At 35.4% G+C, this 21649-nt stretch overlaps 1 protein-coding gene across 1 annotated transcript in view; it reads left to right on the forward strand.

Annotated features, from left to right (window-relative positions):
- The window catches only part of KLHL1 (kelch like family member 1), a 254532-nt gene that overhangs the window by 98563 nt on the left and 134320 nt on the right, over positions 1 to 21649 (forward strand). Inside the window, exon 4 of the mRNA XM_064440768.1 lies at positions 11910 to 12106. Coding sequence (XP_064296838.1) covers positions 11910 to 12106 — 197 coding nt within the window. The remainder of the gene's footprint in view (positions 1 to 11909; positions 12107 to 21649) is intronic.

The following is a 21649-nucleotide window of genomic DNA, read 5'->3' on the forward strand; positions in this document are numbered from 1 at the left end:
ATTTCACATCATTGTGTAACAATTCTAGCAATCAGTACCATATTGATCCCCACAGCGTATCTCTATTGCCTCAATTAAGGCTTCAGTTCCCACATGTGTACTCCTAAGGGTTCACTCCGTTAAGTCCTTCATTATTTGTGGATTTAGAATACATTGTCCAATTGGGGTTACCCACCATCCTTCAGCAGTCTGTATACATTTTAATAATTCAGCCAACTTATTTTATTTTTCTGTAAAATTAGGAGTGTCGACCTCTAAAGTTCTTTCTGGGACCAAGGCTGCTACAGGTCTTAATAGAGCAATTCTTTATGCAGACTCTTTTCTGTTCTGTTTCGCTTTCTGTTTCCTGTAATTACATCAGTTTTTCCAGATTGATCTGCTTTGCAGTGTGCCACTGCTATTTCTTTAGGTTTACTAACTGCCTCAAGAAAATTCGTAATCTCTTTACTATATTTTATAGGATTCCCTTGTGAAGATAGTAATGGTCTTTCTTTCCAAATTGTACCATAAGCATGTATAACTCCACAAAGCATATTTTGAGTCAGTATAGATATTAGCCTGCTTTCCTTCTGATAATTCCAGAGCTCATGTTAAAGCAAGCTTTCTGAGCAGCTGTGTTTAGCGGCAGTTGTTTTGCCTCTGTTTCCTCTTCTAGAGTGACAATGCTGTATTAAGAGTTCCGTTCGCCCTTCACTGCAAAGCTGCTTCCATCAGTAAACATCTCCCAGTTGGGAAAGTTCAAAAGGTTTTGTTAAATTTGGAAGAACTAAGGCAGGAGCACTCGTGAGAACAATTTCTGTTTCATCAAATCCTTCTCGGCATTCTGGAGTCCATTCCAGTAACTCTCCTCGTCCTTTAACAGCTTCATACAAAGGCTTGGCCATTTACCTGAAATTAGGTATCCACAGGCGACACCATCCATCCATTCCTAGAAATCCTCTGAGTTCTCTCTTTGATTTGGGAGGCGCGATTTTATAGATCGCCTCCTTTCTTTCAACGCCTAGTTTTCTTTCTCCTTGCGATCCTTCAAATCCAAGATAAATCATATTTTTCTACATAATTTGTACTTTCTTTTGTGACTCCCTATATCCTGCTAAGCCGAGGAAGTTCAATGAGCTGATAGTTGTCTCTTTACATTCTTCAGCTGTGTCTGCTCCCAACAAGATATCATTTACGTGCTGTAACAAGGTAGTGGTGGTCTTCTTACCTTGCCATTGCTCCATTTCTTTCGCCAGTACATTACCAAAAGATTGTGGGGCTGTTCTTGAATCCTTGGGGGGGCACTGTCCAGCACAACTGCATTTTGCATCCTTATTTGCTTTCTCATTCGAAGGCAAACAGCTTCTGGCTTTGTTCTTCTGATGGAATGCAAAACAAGGCATCCTTTAAGTGCAATATGGTAAAATCGCTGTCACTATTTGATTAGTAGCTCTTAGATCTTGTACTAAATGCTATTCCTGTGAATATGGCTTTCTAACAGGAAAAACGGGGGTATTGTATTCTGATTGGCATTCTTGTAACATATTCTACAGAGTTTTTAATTATAGGCTGTAGTCCAGCGTGAGCCTCCATTTTTATGGGATATTTTGTTGTCTTACCAGCTTTGCTCCTGGTTTCAATTCCACTCTTACTGGTTCTGCCAATTTATGTCTTCCAGATACCTCAATTGCCCAGACAAAAAGGATTACTGCATTCATGATTTCAGAGGAGGCTTCAATTTGTTTCTCCTTATTTCCACCTTGTGTCTCTGATAATTCCTGTAATATATATACTTGTGCCTACCGGGCATTATTTTGCAGCATATGTACTCAAACTTCATTCTGATCGAAGGTTATTTATCCTCCCAATTTATTCAATAAATCCCTTCTCATCAGAGGTAATGGACATTCTGGCACGTAAAAAAACTCATGCATAAGTATTTTATGCACAATTTCACACTTAACTGGTTGAAAAAAAGGGTCTGACCTCTCATTTTCCTGTGGCACCAATCACTGACATAGAGAATTTGCTTATGGACCTTTATAACACTTTAGTACGGAATACATTGTCCCTGTATCAACTAGGAATTTCACTTTCTCATTCCCCATCTTGACTGAAACCAGGGGTTATGCTGGGGAATCTAATTTCTCAACCCCCGGTACCCATCAATCCGAATCTTCCGTACCAATCATAAGTAACTCTGCCTCTGGAACGGGTGCAGATGGGGGCATCCAATTAACTGGTTGTCTCTTTAGGCATTCGTTTTTCCAAAGTCTCTTTTCCTTGCAAATCACACACTGATCTCACCTCAAAGGGATTATATATCCTCCTGCTCCTCGCCCCCTTCTGCGCTCTCACCCTCTTGGGAAACCTCTTCCCCAAGAGCAAGTTTGTGCTTGAGCATAGGCAGCTGCTACAATTGCAGCATTTTGATGTCTATCCTTCGATTTCTCTTTCTGTTTTTCCTTCCTTTCCAATTCTTCCACGTTATTGTATCCCTTATATGCAATTTCTATTAACTGAGATATTGACATTCCAGGCATGCTGTCTACCTTTTGCAAAATAAAGTGTTTAGCAACACTTGCACGCCTTTCCAATCTGCATTATGATTTTTAGTTATTGTTTTAAAGGTCTGATCCATTTTCTCCAGGTTTTCCTGATACAACCCAGCAAAGTCCTTCCAATTCATTAAATCTGAGGTTCAAAAAGGAACTTTCACATATACAGATTCTCCATCTGCTCCTAATGCCTGGTGCAGCAGAGCTTAAATCACTGGTTTCCATTGCGCTCGAGTTCTGCCTGCAACGGGACTAAATCTTTCACTATCCCTTCCCATGCCATCAACAACACTATCTTGACCCTTATCTGGGGAAACCAGCAATTGCACATCCTCTTTTTCATCTTCTGTTTTCAAACATTTTCTTCCAATCCTACATGCAAAACAACACCAAGGCAATTCCTTTCTATCTTCCATCATCATCAATACATTCAAATCAGATATCAACAATTTACATTTCTTCCTTGTTCCATGATCATTTCTTAAAGTAAAAAACAAACCCACATATAGGATTTCATCCCATTTATCCTGTCTTCTGCAAAACAACAGAAGTTACAAAATTGTATTTAATTCTAAGACCCCGTCTCTGGCCATTTTTCCTCTTCCTCCAATTTATACTTTGGCCACCACTGAATACAATATTATTTTCATTTCCTCTTTGTTAGAGGATTCCCACCAAACTTATCCCAGTGTTTCAGGATGCATCCTAATAGGGAGCAAGGGGAATCCTCTGCAGATTGTCCTGCCCCCATCCTGCTCCCATATTGTTATCCAAAAATAACGTTCTTACCAACCACGCTTTCATACATTCCAGTTGTCACTGTCCAAACGTTCACAAAACTTAAAAAATACCTTTACCTTTACCCATTGTTACCCCATGCAATATCTCTGTATCACACGTTGCACCTTGGAGTTGCTTACCAACTCTGGATGGGGACATCACTCACAGAGTCCTCAAAACAACAGGTTGGTGCACACTTGGAGTCTGGAGAGCAGCTTCTCCCCACCAGCAGCCGGCAAGACAATCCGGGCAAGGCTTCACAGCTGTCCCATCTGGGTCGTCAGAAAACCGTTATCGGAAAAGCAGATTTGTCACACGGTGTGCAATGGGTCAGTAATCACACACTCAGGAGAGACATTGCTTCTTTGTTTCAGGGTTGCACAGGCCTGGGTGCTCGGTGGTTTTCCACAAATTAAGTATGTGGAAAAGTGGGTCAAAACTGCAGTAGGTATTTTCACAGTTGAATGTGTTAGTAACACATAATATTCACACCCCCCAGCTAGTCATTGGGTAGTTTCTTTCTCACTTCATCTTAAAGGTACAGCTCCTTTTCACTTTACTACGCATGCTCAGAGAGTAAGGGCCTTATTTAGGTTGGGGGCTTTCTGGCCTCTGGGCATGACTTTTTAGTATTATAATGAGGATAGTTCACCCAGAGGACACTTGGTTCTTACCAAGTTGCCAACATACATAAAATATACATAAGAGTTGTTTACTAATTCTAGGTCTAATTGCCCCAGGGTGTCCTTGGTTAAAGGATACTGACTTCATGTGAGGTGGGAGTTTTCCCTTTTATCAGTTTCTCAGACCTTCTCCAACGGTACTGAATGTGTTTTTCTAATTAAAGGTAGTTTAGCGTCCTTTAGTTTTAATACATACAAAGAACATCTTGGCCGAATACAATGTTAGCTAAGTTTCTTCAACAGCATCAGTGAAGTGATCAGACAGGCTGCTATAATATGGGCTACCACTTTAATGTGCTTCCTTCTGGAATTCCTGCAGTGGAGACGTGTACCCATATCCACTCTGCTGAGCTCAGCTGCCTGGCTGTGTATCCACAGTTCCGAAAGAAAGCAAAAAAATTCAGGAAAATCACAATGGCGGTTTGTGAGAGAGGTCCTCACCTTTCACCCATTTCTCTGCTCCTGTCCCTGCATTGTAAAAAGTACCTTCATTCCCTTTCTCTTCTGTGCGCATCACACAATGACTGTGGAAAGGTAGCCACAGACAGGATGCAGCTGTAGTCTTCACTTCTCCCAGCAGTGGAATCCAGCCCAAAGCAAAGCAGATTTCACTAGGCTGTAAGGTGGACTCATAAGCAAATATCTTTTGTTGGCAATTGATGCCTTCTTCTTTGTAACCTTTTGTTCTTTAAGCATGGATTTGAACTGCTCTGTGCTACCTTAGCACAAGCTGCCAAATCATCATCTGAGAAGTTGAGAAGCTTATTCTGGCAGAGGTGAGTATTCCTGCTTCTGAGCTCGTTTCAGATGTGGAGAGTAAAATACTCCTCCTTCAAACCTGAAAGCTTTGTCCTTGAGACATTTTTCCTTTTTTTTTTTTTTTTCTCTCTCTTTTCCCCCACATGGCAGGGCTTGATTTTGTTCAGTGTAATAGAAAGTCTATATCTCACTGAGATACCAATACTGAGAGTGTATTGTGTGGTTTTGGTATTGGCAAAAGGACCTGTGTGAGGCAGGTCATTTGGGATAGTTCTGGAAGCCTGAGCTGTGCGCTGGAAACTAGTGGTGGTACATTCCCCTTCATACCATAAACTGAAAGTGACCATTGGAATAAAATCTTCCTGAAATGTACCTTGTATTCAGTACAAGTGTTTTGGAACAAGACTTCCACACCATCCTCAGTATGAACTCCTGGAGTGGTTTTCAATGTGTGCAGCATGATGAGCAGGACCTACAGTCTGGAAGCAAACCCAAGTATTGAAGGCCACTGGTGAAAAAGAATTAAGGGAAAGTAAGGCCTTATATCTGAAATGAGCTTTTGGGAATAATTCTTGTCATCTCCCACCCTATTTGATGTATGAGTACAAGATTTGTGCTGTTGGAAATTTAGTTAGTAAATCCTGTTGTTTGTGTATTGTTGAGGAAACCTTTATCTTGGTATTTTTTCTTTGTTTGCTTTGACCTGTGAGTTGTATTCCTCTATTTATATAAAAAACTAAGCTTGAAATTTCCAAATATAATGATTGTATAATAGTTGAATTATTGGTGAAGTAATTATTAATGTATTGATCATTTGCACAAATGCAAACTAGTAACCTTTAGCAAATACCAACAATGAAATTCATATTTTAACAATTTTTCCTATAGCCAATGGAAAAACATATATTCAGGTGTGTTTCAGAGCATTAAGATATCTTTCTTCACAGTTTATAAAAAGGTTTTATGAAGAATTTACTCACAAATAAAATAATTTATTGTTTTTACTCATGTTATTTGTATGTATATCTTACAGGTGACTAAGTTCAAATATCTAAGGTGAGCTATTTCATAAGGAGAAAGTAACACCTTAATCTCTCTAAAAAAGCTGATTTTTAAGTCAGCAGACAAATTTCCTTTAAAACCATGATATTTCAGTTATACAACAAAGTTGTCTTGTTTTTTGTTTGGTGTTTGTTGGTTGTTTTTTTTTTTCCAGAGCAGGAGATGAAAAGGTACCACATCATAACATATTTTGGCTAAATACTTTTCTGATCTTTAGCCAGACATTGCAGGAACGCTCCTGCTCAGGGGGAATTTTAATTCGTTAATAGGATTTTCTTATCACTCTGCAATGTTGTAATTTTCCATGCCATTGAAATACAGTGGACTTTGGCAGTACTCACAAATGGCCATGTGATTATGCCAGTTTAGTCAGCTTACTCATACAAAGATGAGGCAATATTAGGGTGTAAGTAATCACACAGTTTTTTTAAAAGAATGAAGCTATTTAATTTATAGGAATTCTCATATTACTGTGATGGAGGCATTTTAATTTTTAGCGAAACTTCATATTTTTATGGCTGCAGAATAATTTACAAAATTATTTTTACACATAATATTTAAATATCAATTTCATATAAAATTGTTACTTGAAATGAAAATTCCCATAATATTTAAGTCATGTTTAGTAGTGAAGTGTTCAAAAACTAGCACCATAACTGGCAATGTAATCGATTATCTAATCATAGTTGAAAGTTATGTATCTGAAACAAGTGAATGCTTTCCTGATTTTAAATGGTTTTTAAGATATTATTTCATAGAACTGTAAATTAAAATTACTTTTAAAATAATTTTAAATCCTCTGTGTGAAGAGGTGTTAAAATAAGTTGTCCATTTCAAGAGCTGAATTTTATCCATAGGGATAAAAAGAGATGTTGTATGAACAGAAAATCAATCTGTTCCAATCAGGTGACTCAGCTTAGTTTGGAGTTGAGGGGAATTTAAGTTGTTCAGGACAGGAAAAATTTTTATGTTAGGAAAAAGGTTTTTTTCTACTGGGGAAAAAATAATTTTCCTAGTTATGTCATATGGTTTAGCTTGTCTTTTATTTATGGTGGCAGATAACAAAATGGCTGCCAAAAAGCAAATGATTCATCAGCACCCTCAAGTAAACACATCTTTGGGTCATCCATACTTTTGGGGTTAATTTGTATTTGATTTAGGTTTTGGCTGCTAGTATGTAAGATGAATAGTCTGATAATAGGGAATGGGCAGGTCCTAAGTTTTTTTCCTAATTTAAATTGCACTATCTGTTTGTGTTGGAGACTGCTCCCTTTTGGGGTAGTGTATTTGTATTTATTTGAATATCTACAGAAAAAAAAAAAAAAAAAGAGCTGTCTTCCTGAATTTTCACTGATGCTAAATGCCAAACTGCAAGGAAATTAACACAAGCAGTCATAGAGTGCCTGTATTCCTTACTTGCAGCTGATGACCATGGTCTGCAGCAAGTAATGAATAGAAAATAAAGAAGAGTTTGATCAGGAGAAACCTCTGCAAAGTGAATATTGTGTCAGTCATATTTTCTTTTCTGAAAACAACTTCACCTTTATTAAAAGTGTGGGAAATGATACAATGTAGAATTTATCTTTTAAGGCACAGGTCAAATCAAAACTTAATATTCACATCAGAGATCAGCTGGAGACTAAAAGATGTTCTTCTACAGGGAAAATACTTTTTACTGCATTTTTCATTGACTTCTGTTCATGGATGGACATTAGAGGTGATTACTACACATTATGTCATTACAAGGAGTTGACAGTAACAGAGACAGTGAGCATCAGAATTGGACCCAAAGAGTGTTTAAAGGGTGTAAAGCATTTCCAGACACTTTATCACCTGGTACCTGATGATTCTGATTCCAGTAGTGTATGTTTGGGAGCAGATGAACTGAATTCATAGCAGCAAACATAAATATCAACAATGTCTCAGTAAGTCAAATGAAGGGGCTGGTTTTATAGTTAACAGCAAGAAATAGCTACTCTTAGGGAGTGATTCATCTCCCCTCCTCTAAAGTAGATGACTCAAACAGGGCAGATGAAAACTACTCTAACACCTCATATTTCTCTCCGTTGACTGTAAAAGGAGATCTCAGATGATTAGCTCAAGTGGCTACCTGGGAGGTACCTAAGATTTGCCAAAAATGTCTGTTATAGCAATATGAAGCATAGGACCTTTTTTATAATCTTTTTGTAGTCTTCATTGGAATTTGATGCATTTCAAAAAAGCAATTTCTTCTTGTAACTATAACTGTAGCAATTAATATACTATACAAAATCTGAAAAAATATTACCTATTATATATTTTAATATCTTTATTAATGTTATTTATTAATATGTTTACTAATATCTTTAAATTGAAAAGCTGCATTCCTACAACTAGTTAGCCTACGGAAATAACTCCATCTACAAACTCTTCAAAACTGCAACATAACTGATCAAGACACATGAAATACAAAGGTTAAAAAGAGAAATACTTGATTAAAAGAAATTAGTTCTAGCCTTTGCTTCTAATTCCTTGACACTTCCCATGACTTCACTGGTGCACCCTTACAGCTGACTTAAGAATGTTGAGTAGTCATGCTATGAATGGATAAATGTGTAATTACAAGAGGAAAATAATTTACTGCACACGAGGTAAAATGATATTACCCTGTGTTGTGGATCTGGGTTAAAATTTGTTGCTTATGCACAGAGCAAGTGAGCAATCCTTACTGAGTGGTCCCACCATATTTGTATTGATACCTATTGGTCAATAGCTGTGGGAGGCTGATTCCTGTGACACACACTGACCTTACTAATGTCATACAAAAGTGGTCAAAGATACATTGATTCACTATACACAAAATTATTTGTAACAGTGTAGCCGAAGGAGTAGAAGAAAGAATACAAGCAAAAGATAAGATTAAAAAAAAATTAATAAAGATATCGGGGAATTTGTAAAAATTATCTCTGCTTACCATTGGTACTGAAGTAATAAAATTTATGTATTCGTTATAAGAAAGCATCCTAAAGACAGGCATTTTCATTCCTGCACAAGCAATACACATAATATTTGTCACAAATAGAATTATAATTTAGAATAACAATTTGGATCCATTCAAGTTCTTTTGATTGTTTTTTTCTCACTTTTAAAATCTTAATTAATGTAACACAAAATGAGATTTTAAGCTTTGGATAATTTGTTTTATTCAGGCTGAAGTACTTGTGCAAGCTCCCTATTGCATAAAAATGTGAAGGGGAGGTGAATTGAAGAAGCAGTGATATTAATACTCCCTTGAATATGCTATTAAATGTTATTTAATAGATGCTTGGATCCTCTAATTGTCAATATGAAACTGTCTGAAGAGTTGACGTTGTATGTACTGAGCCTTTTAACAGCTGGTTTTTGCAAACTTTGACCATGCTGAACACTTGATATCCCAGAGAATTTTGCATTAAAATGTCACAGCGGCCTTCTGAAAAAGTGAATACAGCCCTTGTGACCAAACTTGTGAAGGTGTATTGACGTTTTGATGTTCATCTTTATGATGAAGATAAGTAAGACGTGGGAACCATTTAGACGGATTAGATACTTACCTACTACTGAAGCTAATGCTTTGTAAAAATGGGATCCTGGAGAGCCCTATCTTACTTCTTACGTTTGTACAGAAAAAAAAACAAAAAAGCAGGCTAAGACAGTACTGAAAGAAAGAAGCACCCTAAACTCCTCTTTAGCTCAAGCTGAGTGTAATTTTCTAGCTCTTATCCTAGATACGTTAAGTAGTAAATTGGTGTTTCTGATTTTAGTTAAAAATAAGTCAAGCTATAATATATTCATATCCCCAAGTATCCCAGAAGCCATTGTATATTTCCTCCCTTGGTTAATATGTAAGGCAGAAACTTCACTCTCTTCCATAAAAATGTGAAGGGTCTCCTTCAAAATTACCATGTTAGTTACATAAAGACACATATAATTTACAAAACAGATAATAATTTTTATTAAACTTATTTTAGTACTACTAGTACCCAAGCTTTCCTTACAGTTAACAGAAAATATCTTTAATTTGAAAATTAACATATTGATGTGGCTTCAACTGTTTCCTTTGAGGAGTTCTTCTAAGGCTACATTTAGTGATAAAAAGCCAAACTGTGATATTATTACCGTTCTTCGTAAAGGGTGGTGATTCTTTCAGTCCTTATGTAATTTTGCAAATGTTACCTGGATCAGCTTTGTAGGATCAGAGAATTCTTTCAGCTTGTTGTTGAAAAATAAATAGTATCTAAGAAAAGGAGATTTAAAGCTCCATTTTTCTAATGTTTCCAACAGCACATTTCTCAGTCAATCTACTTTTCACAGCTCTTTTGCTCATTTTTGTTTTTCTTCCTTCTGGTACTGGGATGGTCATTTTTAACCTGAAAACAACTCTATTTTGGTAGCTTCCACGTGTCACAGTGGAACTATATTCTAGATAATGAGTAACGTGTTGACCAGCGGTTATCTGCAAGCATGCAGCAAATGTGGGAAGGTCATTGATAAATATATGCGTCAGTCAAGAATCAGCTGCTGAGCATGCCTTCTGACCACATGGTATAAACACACGGTGGACAGAACTGATGAGAAAAAGTCAGATAACATAAAGAGAAACTCCTGTGACATTAACAGATGCATTCAAATAAGCAGAGGAAAACCACTGAAATTTTGCTGTGTACTTGATTTGGTGCTCTAACCTTTGCAAAAGGGTGTGTTGTAACTTAATATAGTAATGTATAACTTCCCAGTTTCCATTTTATATTGAAAGCTCCAGATACAGTGAAAGAAGGAGAAAAGGTCAGATCTTCAGTGTTATGGTTATTGTATTTTGGGTTTGGCATTGAAATATAAAGCAGCTTTTCTTTTCAATGACATTTTGTTATGAAGGTGAGGATTTTAGAACTGCTCAGTGCCATGTGATAGAACTATTAAGATTTGTAGATTTTATGTGACAACAAATACAAATTTTGTGTGGGGAAAAATAGTGAATTTATCTAACAGTTGAACTATATTACTTTGCACAGAAAGATCAATACACACTTAATCCTCTTATAGTTTGAAATGATTTTTCCAAGCACAGCAGAATAAAATCAGAAGTACTAGTTTCTTACAATTTATATTATATTTGCAGATTTTAATTTCCTATTCTGTTTTCCAGTTCTCCAAGACATCCCTGTGATCTCTTACTTAGTTTCTTAAGTTATTAATGTAAGAGATTTGTAAGAGATACTAATTTTTTAAAACATAATTTAAAAATTACAGGTTGGGGGAAGAGCATGATGTCAAGAATGACACTTATTCCTTACTAAAAGAAATTATTTTTTAAGTTTAGTTTGTTCTGTTTTACCTTTTATTTACTAAAAAGTATATCAGTCTGCAAGATGAAGAGAATGACTTGTGACATTACAAGATTCAGTGCAACAGAAGTATTAATTAATCAAAAATAAATATTATGCATCCATATATGTTCTTCTAGCTAAAAAAAAGTCTTTCAGATTAACTATATGCCATGAGAGGCCTGCCATATATTACTCAGAAAAAATTAATCCCAAAGTCACATTACAAATAAGCAAAATGAAGTTTGAAGATTTTAAGCCCTATTTTGAAGGTATTTTTATGGTTTTAGTCATACTACATTAGCCAGTTATTTCATTATTTGCATGGAGGTAAATGCCTATGAGTTTTGCGCTGTGCCACTGAAGATAATGCACATTTTATCACCAATTTCAATGCAAAAAGAACCCAACCCCACAGTCTGGTTGATATCTCGATACTTACTCAGATTTTAGTCTCATTATAGAAACAAAACCAGTATTCCTAAGTCCTCTCTTCCATTCCACAGTTTACAACTTCTATTTGTATCCCTATTGTATAGGTGAATAGTAGCTTAAAAATAAGTGTTTCTAATACTGTAATGTTCAGGTCACTGATGAGTCCAGTCAGAGAGACTAATCCTACTTCTCTTCACTTTTTCTGGAGAGTTGTTTGTGTAGAGCTAGGATTATTTATAAATGATCTTTTGATATAGCATTCTTTGTAAATACCGAGTAGATTTGCATGTGTTATCAATCCTTTTCCTTAGGCTGCCTGGAATTGAAAGAAGACACCATTGAAAATCTTCTAGCAGCTGCCTGCCTCCTCCAGCTCCCACAAGTAGTAGAAGTTTGCTGCCATTTTCTAATGAAGCTTTTGCACCCATCCAACTGCTTGGGAATACGAGCATTTGCTGATGCGCAAGGATGCACAGAGCTTATGAAGGTGGCTCATAACTACACCATGGTAAGGCAGTTTTAGATTTAAATTATGATCTTGTTAATCGTCTATATCTTCTGTAAGTAAAAATATATTGTTACTTCTCTGCTCGAAATCATTCAGTACTTGCATGGAACTTTATTTCATAAGTGGTCTGCTTGAATCCATGGGAGTGATGATTCCTCTCAACTTCAGTGAAGTCATGAGAATTGGCTTGCTGTGATGAATGCACTGGCTGCTGAGTTAGAACAATATATGCCTTAATTAGATGCACGTTCACATACAGATGATAATAATAAAAAGTATCTAAAAGTCCTTAGAATACTTTTTAATCACTGTTCCTTTTTGTGTAGCTTTAGGGAAGCTTTGTAATTGTCATTGTTCTGCACAGGAACAATACAAAGGGAAGTTCTGAGGATTTATTTTTTTAAGGAATTATCCCTCCTTCATCTGTGAGGTAGATTAAGACAGGAAGTTGAAGACATAAACAATTTTATCTGACAATATTTTAAGTTTTTCCAGTTACACCTAACAGAACAAGTATAACAATTTTAAAAATTAATCAGAATAAATGAAGCAAAAATACGCTAATTATTCAGAAACTAAGTAATATCAGTAGCCATTTGATTCTGCAGAGTTTGACAAAATTAAAAACATCTGGCTCACGAAATTAAACTTACGGAAAGAGTAGATTACATATAATTTCTGAGAAATAATGATCCCTTAAGGTCTATACTGAAATTATTATTGAAGTAACACAGCAGTTTTCAATGAATCTGCTTCGCTTGTCCAGCAGTTATGTCCTTATTTTATTCATACTTTTCTGTAAATAACACCATGTTATTATTCACAGGTTTAACTGTGTCTTTCATACTACTACAGCTCAGGTAGTAATATCCATTTTACACTTAAGGAGCTAGTTCTGTGACTGGTTTTAATTTTCTTTGTTTTTAGACATCTAAAATGTAGTTTCCCAGGTCCACACTAGTCAGTTTAACCATCTTCTGTCAGTGGAGAGAAATAAGCTGTCAGAACAGGGTTCATCTGATCTACCTTAGAATTAGATTGCATTAAAAGTGAACAGGTACGGGTTGAAAGAAATCACTTTTTATCAATATATTTTTTTGTATTTTTGTATTACTTTGATTTTTTTTCAGTGAAAAGCAATACAAATGAACAGTGACAATTAAAAAAAAAACTAATAGAAACCTTGAGTTCTCATTATCCTTTAAAGCAATTTATTGAGAGATTTTTGAAGTGAATGAAATTACTCATTATAGTACATTTGAAGACTTGTGACTGATACATATCTGATATATCACAAATATCACAAAGATACTAGGTATATTAAATAATCTATTATTTATAGATTTTAATGCTCAGGTCTAAAATCTGAATTATGTATAATGGGGAAATCACCAACAAAAGATGGTGGATCAAAAAGGAAGTCAGTTTTAATTAATAAGCAAGCTCTGATGTAACCACAATTACATTTGCAAGCATTCACGATAGTCACACTTTCTGTTTACTAGTAATACAAATAATCACATCTATTCAACTATGCAATTATAGTATTTTTTCTGTATATGATTAAACTTCTGACCCAGTGGAAACATAACCCTAAAAGTTAAGCTTCATAGTGCATGATATTTTCATAGACCGTGTTATTGCATTTAAGTGTAGGGCAGCTCACACCTATTTGATTTACTGTTTTGTAAATAGTACAAAATGTACTTGGATGAGCAGTTGTGAGTTGGGGAAGGGTACCTTATTGCGTGTCTTGACTACAACGCTCTCAGTCAGAGAGAACCTACATAAGAGAAAAGTGATTATTTCTTCTACACACATGCATAACCAGGAAAAATTTCTAGAGTGCAAGGAAGATACCCTGGAGAGTGTGATAAAGGAACGGCAAACAGAGACCTTGTAACAGGAAGAAAGAGCAGGAAAGCGATGAGCACAGCAAATAGCAGATGCATAATCTCTGAGGTGATGGAAGGCATTATTTTTCCCTTCAGCCTCCAGGAAAATGGTGTGGACTGTGATGAGAGCAAACCTAAAGTAGGACAAAAGGGAGCTTGTTAACAAACTCCTCCTGCCTTATGCAGAGGATTTGAGGGGAAGCTTTCTATAAAAAAGGATGAGGAAGTCCTTGTTTTAAAGAAGTTCATATGCTTTCAAGAGAACTTCAAGGCCCTTTCTTTAAAGCTTTTCAGGGTGCTTTCTGTAAGAGTTGCAAGTGATGTATCTCAAATTCTGGCTCTGTGAATCCTCTTACAAGGTATCATGCAAAAGCTCATTTGCTGTGAATAGGAAATAATGGTACTCTGGCATATTGTGTGGTCGTTTGCTTGTAAAAATTTACCATTCTTTGAAAGCTATAGAAAATAAATAGCTTAAGAAGTTTCTGACATGAAGGCAGAATAATGGATTATTGAATGCAACTTTCAAAGTCTGGGTGTTTCTGCTTTCTAAATGCTTTCTCCATGAAAATGTGAAACATAAAACAGGTGAAGTGAATTTTCCTTAGCCAATTGTCTTAAATATTTTCTTAAATTATTTCTCATATAAGTAGTGGAATCATCAGAAAATTAATCTCTGATATATGAAAAACACTTACAGGGAGAAAACTTGAGGGGGAGGGGGAAGCTCTGAGAGCATTTGTGCCTTTTGAAGAGTGAAATAATATGATTTCTTTCTACACTTTTTTTCAATCTTTACTAATATTGAGTTTCTGGATATTTAGCACTATAGCACCAGACTCTTTTAGTAATATATCAGTTCAGAGAATAGGGAATTACAGCTGACTATCTGAACAGCCAGTACTATAATGCTAATCATCATAACAAAATTTTTTTTTAATAGAGTACAAATAATGAAGCTAAATGAAGTAGATATATTTGTCCCCAAGGTAAAGAAAAAGTGAAGGCAATGGCTGAAATTATATACCTTTCATCTTGTTCTTTGCATCTACAAAAATATCTACTCTATATTAAGCACAAGAATTTTTTTTTACCCCATCATCTGTCTCTTAAATATTGTAGCCAAGAATTGTCAAAACCAAAATAATAATTTTTATTCTACTAACCATCATGTTATAGAGAAGTACAGCTAGGCCTGACCAGAAGTGATAGTGCTATACCATAAAGGTTTTTGAGATTAAAAAAATCAAAAAACCAGTAATTCTACAGTGGTTGTGGGAATGGTGAAAACAAGATAAAATTTTTCAAATAATATTGCAAAAATAGATGTATAGACATGGAATATGCTATAGAATATGCAATAATTTTGAAACATGACTCAAGTTAAAATTCATCTTGGAATAATTTTGCTTCTCATTTAATTACATAGGAGAAATTAAATATTAATTGATTCCTGAAAAAAATAATAAAAAAAATAATTCTCTCTAGTCCTTAGCTGAGATACTAATTTAAAGTGCTGGAACCTCAGGATAACTGTCTGACTGCATCCTACCTGGAAAATGTCTTACAGCTTTCCTCCACCAATTAGTTTTAATTAGAAAGTAATTCACAGTTGTCTTCACAATAGCATTTTAATGAAAATCAATATATTTTCATAAAAATGGTTTGCTTCATTGAATCTCCATAAATGTTTTAATCTTCATTTTCCAAATGCAATTTCCTTGCCTAGTGTCAGACTTGATATTTTATACATTCCAAATTACAGTGATGTCCATTAAAAAATAATTTATGTATATATATACAATTTTCTTTGGACTTTTACATAACATGTAATAAGGACAAGACATTTGAGCTTGGAAATTTTATTTTGAAATAGCTGCTAAAGAGCAGACCACTGGATTTAAGAATCCTGTTGACTTCAGGAGATATGTAATTTCCAGCACGTGGTTTTTCTCACATTAGATAACTCTGCAGTTCCCTTCAACCATGAAATCTGTGGAAGCCATGAATATAAATTTTTATTTGCATAGTTGACTCAGGTATGTCCAGACTTCATTCGAATGTGACAAACTTTTCTCAAAATGCTAAGAGTCATTGCTGAGCCTGGAGAAATCTTCTAATGGAAGTAAAATTCATTAACTGTACAGTTATATATCCCTTTCCATGAGAAGAGGCATAGTATCCCTGGTATTTACTGAGATATTTAGTCTTCGGTGTAAAATATCAACTTGATCTTTTGAAATGCAAAATCTAAGCAAGGAAAAGAAAATGTGTGCATGGAGGAGGGGAGGCAATGAGGAAATGAAGATAAGAAAAGCAGTGAAGGAAAACCAGAAAACACCTTAAAATATCTTCAGAAAATGTGCTTGCGACATAACAGTTTATGAGGGTAGTGGGGCAAGAGTGGAAGGTGCACTTCAAAAATTAGTGAACAATGAAATTTGGAGATTTCTGTCTCTGTATTTCCTGTGCTTTTCATAATGGGAACTTGGACAGCAACATATTAAAGCATTAGAAGCAAGAAGTTAAAAATAAGAGAAAAAATGCAAAGTTTCATTGGTTTCTTTTTTTTAGGCATTTAGGTGTGGTGTATTGTTTTATGTGTGGTTTGGTTGTTTTTTTTTTTAATGATTGCTAATTTAAATGGCAGCACAAATATCCATGTCTCTCTTGATTTAAGACTTCTGTACTTAATTACAATCTGGGTTTTTATAACTTGTCAATTTCTTTAAATTTTCAATCTGCAAAGCCATATGTGTGATAACCTTAAATTCCTAATCTATTGTCAGCTATATGATGTACTGTGAAATGCACGTGATGTCTTTTAAAATAAAAACAAAAGCAGCAAAATAGAAAATATCGATATGCTTAAGTAAATGCATTCTTGTAACACATTTTTAGTGACGGTTCTTTATTCTTCTAGTTATCAGGCGTTTCATATGTAGAGAAGCTAACCTCTAAAGGCAGTAATTTATTAGCTTGTCATACCTGTCAGAAATTAGAGTCATAGTGTATGGTTTTATCTGTCTCTTTATAAAACAGAGTAAAGTCTTACTTCGAAATTGTGATGGCCACCTTATTGGGATGCAATTATTCTTAGAATATATGACTTATAATGTACTTTACTTTGAACCATTATATGTTTATTGCTGAAAGTTTGTAATAGACCGTGCTAGTTTAATGAACTCTGTGACCTTGGTGTACCATTAGCCCCTTTCGTAAGAACTAGTTTTCTACATTAGCAAATACTGAGAGATGAAAAGTTTGTCATATTTTTCTTAAATAGATAATTACAGTTTGGTTTTAAAGCATGGGAAATTTTTAAAAATTTTATTCATACTTGGTAAGGTTTTGAATAAAACTGTAGTTTGTTTTCTCTCTTACAGTAAAGAACATGGTTCTGCTTGTGTTATGACATATAAATAATGCTTAGAAATTTAGAGTGTGACACTCCAAGTTATGCTACCAGTTTCTTAATCTCAATATCATGCCATTTAACTGAAGTCCAATTGTTTCAAACTGGAAATTGAAATACCTCATAGATAAAACCATTCAAACAGTGCTTTACATCTCAGGAAACTTCACTTAAAGCTCAGTGATCATTTTGCATCTTGAAACTGCACTTTGACAATTGAGATGCTAGAGCTTGTTCCACATTTTTATTTCACCATATTCCAAGATGAATTGCTAAACATAAACTGGGAAAATCTTCAAATTACTTTGAGGCACTGAGTAGGAGGATGGCCATAAGCAAAATTTCCGTAAGCAGAAGAATGTGTACGAATAAAGTTATTGATGCATCTGTAACCCAGACAAAATGTTAGCAATATAAAGGACCCTAACATATGTTACAGTTCCAAGCCTGGGAGATGCAGAATATTTGCAAGTGCCTTTGAATGAAGTGGTAGAAGGTGTTTAGTCTTTCATAGATGCAGTTCTGTGCTTCACACTGTAAGGGTCATTAGTCCCAGCACAGCAAAACATTATTCAAACTTCATTATAAGCACATAAGTAATCTCAGGGACATGGACCGACTCTATACAGACCCTTTAACTTACTGAGAATTCTGATTATACTGCAGGTGGAGCAACCATTTCATTTATGTGAAGTGTGTGCCTTATGCAAATTTTTAAATGATCTTTTATGGTGAAGAGCTTCAGTGATCATGTTATTAGTTATGTTTATTATCTAAGCCACAGAATTTCACAGTTAAAACTCAGTGGGGTGGAGTGAGGAAGGAGAGATATGTAAAACTTTTCCTATCCAGTTCCATTAACAACAGTTCATCCTTAAGCAAATTCACATATTTTAACAATACTCCATATTCAAATTAAGAAAAATATTCTTGAAGTATTGATAGATGGTGAGGACAATCATTACTGAGTTGTGGTTGTACATTCAGACATCAGTGGTTTATTTCAGTGTTAATATGACTTTACCTAAGGTCAGATAACAAGTGAGGCAAGCAAACTCTCTAGTACAGTAATTTAACAGTTCTTTAACATATACTGTTTAACGTGATTTATATACAGGGTCATCAGTTGGCTTTCTACTGTTTAAAATAGCTGAGCAGATACTGGTCAATAGATACTGACCAGATAACAGCTTTGTTAGGTCTATATCGTACTTTGTTTTGACCACTCTGACCTTATCCGTCACATTGGTGACATATGGATAAATAGACAATAGGATGGGTAGAAAGCTGACTGGACAGACAGGCTCAAAGGGTTGTGATCTGTGGTAAAAAGTCCAGCTGCTGACCCGTAAATAGTGATGTTCCTCAGGGATCATTTCTGGGTCCAGTACTGTTTAACAACCTTATAAATTATCTAGATGATAGAACGGAGTTCTCTCTCAGCAAGTTTGCAGGTGTCACCAAACTGACAGGGGGAGAAAATCAATATGTTTGATGACATGGCTGCTATTTAGAGGGCAGGCTGGAGAAATGGGCTGACAGGAACATCACAAAGTTCTTCAAAAGGATATGCAAAGTCCTGCGATCTGGGGACAAATAACTGCACGCAGCAGTACAGGCTGGGGAGCAACTGTCTAGGAAGCAGCTCTGCAGAAAAGGATCTGGGCGTCCTAATGGACACTCAGTTGAACACAAGCCAGCAATGATGTCCCCTGCAGCAAAGAAGGCAAACAACATCCTGGCACGTATTAGTGAGATGAGCAAATTGAAGGTGATCCTTCCCTGTTTGGCACCCATGAGACCACATATGAAGTGTTGTGTCTACTTTTGGATTCCTCGGTGCAAGAGATACGTGGATATACTGGACTGAGTCCAGTGAAGGTGGCCAAGCTGGTTGGATGCTGGAGCACATGGCGTATGAGGAAAGTCTGGGGAAGCTGGGCCTATAAGAGAGAGCTAAAGGAGACCTTGCTGCTCTCTACATCTACATGATCGGAGGGTACAGAGAAGATGGTGCCAGACTGTTGTTGAAGGTGCAGTGTGATAGGCAACAGACACAAATCGGAACACAGGAAATACTAACTAGGTATGAGGATTTTTATTTTTTTTAAACCATGGGAGTCATCCAATACTAGAAAAACAACAGCCAATATTGGTTTTGGGATCTGTTCTTGGCGGTATTCAAGACTTGACTGAAGATGTGTCTGAGTAACCTGACCTAGTTAGATGTGCCCTGAGCAGGGAGTCTGACTAGATGGCCTCCAGTGGTCGCTTTGAACCAAAATTTTTATGAGGCTATTAAATGTATCTCCTGTACATTTTCAGTGGTCTTAGATATGAGCTGTGTATCCAGGGACAACATGAAGCAAAAGTTCAGATATCTTTTATTTTTTTTTTATTTTATTTTTAAGCAATGTGCAACAGATGGGATTACCAGAGCTAACATTTAATTGACTTTTATTAGCAACAAGCTATTGGTAACATGTTAGCAACAAGTTAGCAGTAACACGCTGAAATTTTAAAGCATTCTGCAATTTTCTGTTTCTTATGCTCTGTCAGGCATACATTTCCAAAATATATTATTGTACAAAATGTCCTACTTGCACTCTAAATAGCAAATATAAATCTGCAAGAAGACCTTTTCAGGCTGTTTTCAGACTTTATGGCATCCTACACTTAAAGGATGATCTGTAAGAAGTTTTTTCTTAGGATAGTGTTCATAGAAAACTAGAGTGACTCCAGACAGCAACAGAACTTTTTTTCATTTGTTTTATTGTTGCTTCTTCAAAAACCCTGTTTAAACATTTGTCCAGCCACCCAAGGGGATATTGTGATATATTACAGTACTCAAGTGACTATGGAAGAGACTGTGTCACACATTGGAAGGTGACATTGTTATTCATATTGCTGAACTTTTATTTGGCTAAAAATGAAATACGTTTTTAACATGTGGAGAAAAAAAAATGAATAGTTTTAGGGAAAATACTTTAAGAAAAAAAAGAACATTTAAAATAGGACATTTCCATCCATAGCAGTATTTATTTGTTGGCTTTTTTTTTTTAACTTAGAACAGTTTATTGCTTACTCAACTGGAAGTGTTGCAGCTACTGTAGTGAAATGAGAGCATTGGTTTTACTGCACAATACATGCATTTTTAAAAGTGAATTGTAAGAATTGTTTAAGTTTTTGTGATTTTTGACTCAAGTTTAATATAAATTAGGTATGTGCAAGAAATTATCTTGGAATACGCTGGGGAAAAAAATCAATGTAATTTAATGGGAAAATAAAATGCTTCTGTATACCTATGACTAAAATGGACATACTAATATATTTTTCAAGAGGATAGAGGGTTGGAACCAAACTATAGAAAACTGTAATTGTTCTGGTTTATGCTTTTTACCTTGTGGTTTCTAATCACAAATTTGGAATATCATGCACTCTAGTAAGTTGCACATTTTCTTTAAAAATTATATAGTTGTGTGCATATACAATTTATTATTTATTCCTGCACCACTGACAACAGAAGTGAGAAGACGCTGTGTCAAAACTTTCCTGAAATGTCACTGATCATTGAGTATCTGGGACTCTTTCTAAATTAGTAATTAAGTTAGTACTAAAGTAATAATTCTCATTCTTCTCTTACACATAGCAGGTGTCCCTGGAGAAAATATTACGCAACTTGTACATTATGACATATGGACACAGAAAAGTATGGCTCCCTATATTCAAATTGCTTATACATTTTTCTTTCAAATGAGTTAAACTCGTAAAAACTTTAATTATCTTCCTACTTCTTAGGTCTACACAGAATTGTAATTAAAGAAATCAGATCCCTTCACTTTTCTTGTTAAATTCTGGTTGTAAAAGGTGTTATTTTGACCCTCCAATTGTTTCAGGGTTTATAAGCTCCTTTCTCTAGCATCCTTTGCACAAGTAAAATTAAACTGAAAACATTCCAAAGAAACCAGAATAATTAAAACAAATAGTAAAACAAGAGATGCAGAGATGTAAAAGAAGAAACATTTTGGAACTCACTGTATCACATATGCCTTACCTGAATGCATATTTTCTGAGGTTTAGCATTTTCTCCATTTTACCACTTTAAAGCCATAGCAGCAGTACACAAAAGTGAAAAGACTGAAAGAGTGCAAACACAAACAAGAGTCTCAAAATTCTTGTGATGATCTTACTTTCAACCAAAACACAAAATCTGATCTTTTTCTACAGAACTGA

Source organism: Phalacrocorax carbo, chromosome 1 (assembly GCF_963921805.1).
Source record: "Phalacrocorax carbo chromosome 1, bPhaCar2.1, whole genome shotgun sequence".
NCBI classification, from domain to species: Eukaryota; Metazoa; Chordata; class Aves; order Suliformes; family Phalacrocoracidae; genus Phalacrocorax; species Phalacrocorax carbo.